This window comes from Microtus ochrogaster, linkage group LG2 (genome assembly GCF_000317375.1).
Source record: "Microtus ochrogaster isolate Prairie Vole_2 linkage group LG2, MicOch1.0, whole genome shotgun sequence".
Lineage (NCBI taxonomy): Eukaryota > Metazoa > Chordata > Mammalia > Rodentia > Cricetidae > Microtus > Microtus ochrogaster.
This window is the reverse complement of record NC_022028.1, coordinates 33,889,454-33,897,581: the sequence shown is the minus strand read 5'-3', so window position 1 is coordinate 33,897,581 and position 8,128 is coordinate 33,889,454. Positions and strand designations below refer to the sequence as shown.

General features: G+C 40.2%; 1 protein-coding gene across 1 annotated transcript in view; it reads left to right on the top strand.

Annotated features, from left to right (window-relative positions):
• Sgpl1 (sphingosine-1-phosphate lyase 1) overlaps nt 1-8,128 on the top strand; it is a 50,816-nt gene that overhangs the window by 19,432 nt on the left and 23,256 nt on the right. The window contains exon 3 of the mRNA XM_005360081.3: nt 4,730-4,895. Coding sequence (XP_005360138.1) covers nt 4,730-4,895 — 166 coding nt within the window. The remainder of the gene's footprint in view (nt 1-4,729; nt 4,896-8,128) is intronic.

Sequence of the window (8,128 nt, the reverse complement as noted above, 5' to 3'; positions counted from 1 at the left end):
TCGAACTCACAGAGATCCACCTGCCTCTGCCTCCCGAGTGCTGGGATTAAAGGCGTGCGCCACCATCGCCCGGCTGTTTTGGTCTTTTGAGACAGGGTTTCTCATTAACTTTGGAGCCTGTCCTGGAACTCACTCTGTAGAGCAGACTGGCCTCAAACTCACAGAGATCCTCCTGCCTCTGCCTCCCAAGTGCTAGGATTAAAGGTGTGCACCACCACCACCCAGGTCATAACATACTGTTTAACTATGTGGTTTAATCACAGCTTTGACCCTAGTCTCCTGGTAGAAATCATGGCATCCCTTTGGTGACAGACTCCTCTGGTCTTTCCCAATTTTTATGCTGTAATTGCCATTGCTTTGTAGGATTGAAATTGTTGATAACAACAGCGGACTCTGGGGAATGGTCACCTGTTGTAGAGCTGTTTCCATGGATAGCCCTCAGGGAACCTAAAACCTGCCTAATGTTAATTGCCTTTTATTAGTCCAATTACTAAAGGTATTGTTTTAGTCCATTTGGGATGCTGTAACATAATGCCTTAAACAGTGGCTTATAAACAACAAAAACTCATTTTTTTTTTGACAGTTCTGGAGGCTGGAAGTCTTAAGTTCAAGGCAACATAAGTTGAGGGTCCACTTCTAGAAGGTGGCATTCAGAAGAGAGTTCATATGAGGGGTTTCTAGACATTGTCTGTTTGCTGTGACCTCACTTCTTAGAAGGAGCAAGTTCACTCTCTGGGGTCTGTCTTTTGTAATCATGGCAGCTCCTCCATGATTTCATAACCTCCAAAGGTTTCTACCTCCTGGTAACACTAGCTTGAGGGGAATGTAAGCGTTTAGTCATTGTTAGTTCAAGAAAGATTTGTTAAGTACCCGATCTGTTTGTGAGATCTTATGTTCTTAACAATAATAGATAGCCAAGAGGAAGAAAACTCAAGCCGATACCATCTTTTTTTCAAAACATCTTCTACTTCTTTAGCTTTCCTTTTCTTCTAGTCTTACCATAGGTAAGTGGTAAACCACTTAACTAATCTCTCAAACTGGAGTTTGAAAATTTGGAATTATTTATACTTTTCTCACTCCATAATTTCTCATAGCCAAAAGTTTTTGTTCTAGTATCCTTCTGTTGCTGTGCTCAAACACTGACCAGAGGCTTTGTAGGAAAGGATTTATTTGGCATCACTTCCAGGTCACAGTCTGTCATTGGTGGAACTTGGGGCCTGAACTTGAAGCAGAAACCTCAGGAATGTTGCTTGCCAGTTTACTGACAGGCTGAAGCATAACCCAGTGCACTCCAAGTGCACACAAGTAACGGTCCACACAGTTCCTTACAGACACGCCACAGTCCAGTGTGATCTAGCAGCCCCTCATCAGAGACTTCCTTCTTACATGACTAAGCCCTGTCTGGTTGACATTTGAAGCTAACTGTGATGGCCACTAAATCCAGTTTCTACACCTTTAGACACGTCTTTTACATTTGTATTGCTAGCTGGGTATGGTGACTTAAATCTATAACCCCAGCATGTAGAGGCTGAATCATTAAGATTACTGCTAGTTCAAAGCTGTCCTAGGCCATGTAGTGAGTTCTATGAGCTCTTGTCATGAAAACAAAATACAACTGCCCCAATTTTGCATTTTTTTTTTTTAATGACAAGGAGAGAAACATTTGTTTAGGGTTATGGCTTCAGAAGGTCGAGTCCCTTGAGGGGCTAGGAAGGCGTAGAAATGTGGTGGCCGCAGCAGGAGGCTGACTAATCACATTTTTTTTTATCAGAACATAGGAACCACAAAGCAGAAATGTATATTTTTTTTTCTTATCAAATTGATAAGAAATTGATAGAACATTCCCAGTGTTATGTCAGGGCAAACCCAGTTCATTTCCCCCTTGCCCTTTCCAGCAATCACTCAACTAAACTGCTTGTTGCTGATACCTGCTCTGAGTCATCTTCAACAAATAATCTTAAAGCAAAAAATCACTTGCATGTTCAACAATTTATGTCTTTTTTATAGTCCTGATTTATTTCCTTTTTACTTAATATTATTTTTCATAAATTTTCTTTATAAATAAAGATCTTTATTTTTAATGTTTCAGCATGGATACGTAACATGTGTTATAGTTTAACCATTTCTCTATCTGTGGGCATTTACATTTCTTGAATTTTTCTTTTGTTGTTAACAAAAAGCATTAAAAGGAACACACTTGAACATTTCCCTCTGTGAACATGATAAGATGTTTATAGAAGCCCCCAAAGTGGTGTTTCTGGCTCAAAATTGATAAAGATTTACAACATTAGTATATGCCATCTACTTACTTTACCAAAACTTCTTATCGATTTATAATTGATCTTTCATGCTAGTTTCCCTAAGCCTATTACTGTTATTGTTGTTATTATTATTACATAATTATTGAGAAAGGGTTTCACTGTGTAGACTAGGCTAGCTTGGAACTCAAACTCATTATCTTCCTGGCCTGCCTCATTCTTCCAAATTCTGGATTATAGGCATGGCGTGCTTTTATGGCTAGCTTTCAAGGCCTTTTTTTTTTTTTTTTGAGACAGGGTTTCTCTGTGGTTTTGGAGCCTGTCCTGGAACTAGCTCTTGTAGACCAGGCTGGTCTCGAACTCACAGAGATCCGCCTGCCTCTGCCTCCCGAGTGCTGGGATTAAAGGCGTGCGCCACCACCGCCCGGCCCAAGCCCATTTTTAAAATTTATTTATTTTTAATTTATGTGCATTGGTGTTTTTTTACAGATGTTGGGTACCCAGGTCTTCTGGAAGAGCAGTCAGTGCTCTTAACCACTGAGCCATCTCTCCAGCCCCCCCAAACCCATTTTTAATATTCTCCCTGCCTCACTTCTCTGCTTGATGCATCCCTTTCACCTCCACTATCCACAACTGTGTTCAGTTAAGATTGTGTGCTTGCTGTATGGCGGAACTCAGCAGTGGATAAAGACAGACATGGTCCCTGATCAGTGTAGCTTCACTCTTACCATGTGGCAAGAATGTATGTTATATCTGGGTTCTTTTTATGCATTTTCAGCTGCAGTACTCTTCCTGTATGCCATTTTTTTTTTAAACATCTGTAGAGTTTTCTTCTACCTTTTTAACTAACTTAAAATTTATCTCTCTCAAGCTGGTCATGTTGGCACATACCTTTAATCCCAGCATTCAAGGCAGAAGAATAGTTAGAGGCCAGCCTGGTCTATATTGTGAGTTCCAGGACAGCCAGGACTCCATAGAAAGACCCCATTTTAAAACGAATGTATTAGCAAAATTGTTTTCTCTTTATCATTCTTCCCTTTAGTAAAGTAGCCTTTCCTTGATGCTTTCTTAGCATACACTGGCCCCTTTCTATACATTTCCTTCTGAAGAATTTCATCATTGTGTATGGATGCATGTAATATATATATACACGAAAGTGTAGGGGCAAGAGAACTGATTTGATTACGAGCACTTTTTGCTCTTGCAGAGGACTCTGGTTTAGTTCCCAGTCCCCACGTGGTAATTTATTACCATCCTAATTCTAGTTCCAGGGTATCCCATGTTTTCTTCTAACTTCCTCTAGCACCAGACATGCATGTGATATACAGACATACATGCAGGCAACACATTGATACACAGAAAATAAAATTTATAATATAAATACATCCCCTTCACTGGGGGCAAGGTACTAGCTTAGTGCCTTAAAAATGTTAGATAGTAAGCCGGGCAGTGGTGGCGCACACCTTTAATCCCAGCACTAGGGAGGCAGAGGCAGACGGATCTCAGTGAATTTAAGGTCAGCCTGGTCTACAAAGCAATTTTCAGGACAGCCAGAACTGTTACACAGAGAAACCCTGTCTCTAAAAACCAACTAACCAATCACACAAACAAAAAACAAAGAAACTGTTAGTGAATAACAAAGAATCCAATAAACTAAGTTTTGCAAGGCGCTATATTCTAGTAAATAAGCATAAGAACAGATCCTAAGGGGCCTAACCTTGTAGTCAGGGAGATAAGAAATGGAAGAGAAGACTGTTGCAAGGCTGCTTGTGATAAGCCTATCATAAATTAATGCTTGACAGAAATTTAGAGATGATTTTTTTTTCTTTTTCGAGACAGGGTTTCTCTGTGGTTTTGGAGCCTGTCCTGGAACTAGCTCTTGTAGACCAGGCTGGTCTCGAACTCACAGAGATCCGCCTGCCTCTGCCTCCCAAGTGCTGGGATTAAAGGCGTGCGCCACCACCACCCTCCAGAGATGAATTTTAAGAGTGAGATCTGTCCAGACTTGGCTCCATTCTGTAATCCCAGTTGCTTGGGAAGTTGAGGCAAGAGGATTTAAGTTTGAGAACTGCTTTCCCTATAAAGTGAGTTCAGGACTAGCCTGGAAACTTAGTCATACCCTGTGTCAAAATTGTAAGTTAAGAAGGACTTGGGATGTCACTCAGAGAGAAGCCGTCCCAGAGTACTAGCAGTGAGATAAAGGTGATGCCTAACTCTTAACGTGATCAAGATTAGTCCTCTTATTTTACAAAATAAGCAGGTCAAAAATTGTGACAAAGTCCATGTGGCACTGTTAGATGGAGCAGTTGTTGTTGAAACATTGAGGGCCGCAGAAGATAAGATTATTGCTGAGGTGCGGCCACATCGTGAATGTCAGCTTTGCCCTTGAAAAATGGGAATTGAAGAACAGACTTCCTTTCTCTGCCTTTAGTAATGTTTCTGTGTTTTTTTTTTTTCTTTTACATTTCTAGAAGGACTTTGAGCCTTACTTGGAGATTTTGGAAGCATATTCCACAAAAGCCAAGAATTATGTGAATGGGTATTGCACCAAATATGAGCCCTGGCAGCTAATTGCGTGGAGTGTCCTGTGTACCCTGCTGATAGTCTGGGTGTATGAGCTTATCTTCCAGCCAGAGAGTAAGTATACTGCCTCTTGTGTCAAGGTGGGCCGGAATGTCACTCACGGTTGATGGGTTGGAAGCATCTCTTGATTTAGTTAAATCTATTTAGATGGGAAATAGACCCTTATTTATGAATTATGAATTCTGTTAATACTTCTGGATAACTATTACTATTTCTGGTTTTGTGAATTTTTTCATTTGTAGTTTACATAAAAATCCCTTAGCTATTAGTTGCTATAAAGATTCACAAGTGTCTCAGAGTATAGCTTACACATTTTTCAGTACCAGTTTCTTCCTAGAACATAGTGTATTGTTTGAGATTCCCAGAGTGAAAATGTATTGCTTTCTTTGGAGCAGTGCTTGCAGAGCTACCGTTTGTCAGGGAGTCCTAGGAATATCTGCATGGTAGCATATGGCTCTTCTTCCTTTGGAGTTGAACTTCTGTTAAGAGGGACATGGGGCTGCTGAGGATGAGCTGTCTTTCAGTGGTTGGCTTGCAAATGTCCCAACCTTCCTAAGGCAGAAGCACCTTTCCTGCACACCCATCTCTTCCCCACCTAGACCTTCAGGTGACTATGACCATAACCCTGTGAGTTACTTTCTCCCACAGGCTGTTGTGCTTGGGAGGGTGTGTGATTATATTTGTAACCAAACCGTAGATGTTGGCAGTGGGTATTTTGTAATGCTCTCTGGGTTCTCCCCACACTTACTAATATTAGAAACCAGATTGTTTTTTATCTTTTTAAAAAATGATTTTATTCTTATTTTTTAAAAAGATTTATTTACTTATTATTATGTGTATAATATTTCTCCTGCCTGTACACCAGATCTCATGACAGATGTTTGTGAACCACCATGTGGTTGCTGGAAATTGAACTCAGGACCTCTTGAAGAGCAGCCAGTGCTCTTAACCTCTGAGCCATCTCTCCAGCCCTATTCTTATTATTTTTATGTGCATCAGTGTTTTGTCTGTATGTGTATCAGTGTGAGGGTATCACATCCCCTGGAACTGGAGTTAGAGACAGACAGTCATGTGGGTGATGGGAATTGAAACTGTGTCCTTCGAAAGAGCAGACAGAGTTCTTAACTACTGAATCATCTCTCCAGCCTCTCGTTCTTTGTCGGTTGTTTTTGTTGTTGTTGTTTTGTTTCTTTAAATCTTTTTATCAGTAGCATTGCAGTTAAAACAAAATAAATGTTGCAAAACATGAGAGCCAAGAGGCAAGTTCCCCTGCTTTAGAGCCTTTTAATTGAAGTGAAAATGAGACGTGACTGTCCTGTCTAAAATTAGAGTTCACTGCAAATTTAAAGCATTCTTTAGTTTCTATTCCTCATCATTGCTAGACTTTCCCCTACACTGTTGATGAGACTGGCCTTTCATTTCAGCTCATGGTTTATGTGTGGCTGTAGCCTTAGTTGTCTGTTCAGGAGGTGTTTGATTCAGTGGCAAGGAGCCATTGTATTCATTTATTCAGTTATGCTTGCTATCCCCTCCCTCCCTCCCTCCCTCCCTCCCTCCATCCCTCCATCCCTCCATCCCTCCTCCTCTTCCCCCATCTTATCTATCTTGTCTTGTTTTGTTTCAGCTTGAGATAGAATCTCACTATGTAGACCAGACTTGCTTGCAGTGGTCCTCCTGTTGGCTTTCTTTCTTTCTTTCTTTCTTTCTTTCTTTCTTTCTTTCTTTCTTTCTTTCTTTCTTTCTTTCTCTTTCTTTCTTTCTTTCTTTCTTTCTTGCTTTCTTTCTTTCTTTTTTTACTGTGATAGTACATATATATCTATGTTGCTTTTTAAAAATATTTTATATTTTATGTGTGTGGGTGTTTGCCTATGTATGTGTCTGTGCACCATGTTCATGTCTTACGGTACCTTTTTAAGCTTGGTAAGGTGCTTGCTGGGATCCAGCGCTGGACCTTGTGCATGCCAGGCAAGTTCTCTACCACTGAATTATATTCCAGCCTCTCATTTTGGTCATTTCAAAGTACAAAGTTTAGTGACAATTACATTTAATTCACATCATACATTCTCTATCTCCAGAATTTTCTCTTTAGTTTATATTGAACTTTGAACAGTTCCTGAGCCAGGCGTGGTGATGCCGCTTTGAGCTCCCAGCCCTTGGGAAGCCAAGGCAAGAAGATTAGAAGTTTGAGGTCAACCTGGGCTATATTAACCCTGTCTCTAAGCCCAGAAAATTTCAAAGCCCCCATTTCCCATTTTCCCTGACCCCTCAAATAACCATTCTGGGTACATTTCATTTTAAGATTGTATATTTATAAAACCAGACTAAAGTTACAGCTGTTGACATTTTTACTTATTTGTTATGATTACTATTAGTTTTAGGTATTTACTTCTTTAAAACATTTATTAAACTGTAAATACTATGTACAACATACTGTTTTGAAGTATGTATGCATTATATCCTGGCTAAGGTGAGCTAGTTAGCATTCATTACCCGTTTTCTGTGATGAGATATTTCAGTTGTCAGTTTGCTGTGCCATGCATTTTGCTGACCTTGTAGCAGAAACAGAACCATCTTGGTCCAGAAGAATTTTTGTCTATTTATTTGTTTTGTTTTTCAAGACAGGGTCTCTTTATTTAACAGCTCTGGGTATTCTGGAATTGCTCTGAAGACCAGGCTTGCCTCAAATTCACAGAGATCTACCTGCTCTGCCACCCAAGTACCAGGATTAAAAGCATGTGCCACCATGCCCCACAAGAATTTTTTTTTTATTATTTTTTTATTTTTTTGGTTTTTTGAGACAGGGTTTCTCTGTGGCTTTGGAGCCTGTCCTGGAACTAGCTCTGTAGACCAGGCTGGTCTCGAACTCACAGTGATCCGCCTGTCTCTGCCTCCCGAGTGCTGGGATTAAAGGCGTGCGCCACCATCGCCCGGCTCCACAAGAATTTTTAATATAGAAAAAGGGATATAGTTAATTCACATAAAAAGGCTTACTTGTATGTAGATGGAGGCTGTTTGTTTGGGCCTGGCTGCCCAGATCCGAAATAATCACATAGAAACTATATTAATTATAATACTGTTTGGCCAATAGCTTAAGCGTATTTCTAACTAGCTCTTATATCTTAAATTAACCCATTTTTATTATTTTACATTTTACCATGAGCAAGGTTTGACTGGTAAGGTTCCCGAGCATCTTTCTCCTTTGGCTACATGGCGTCTCCGTCTTCTCCGCATGCTCTCTTTCTGTATCTTTTCCAGCCTTGCTATATTCTGTTAAGCCATTGGTCGAA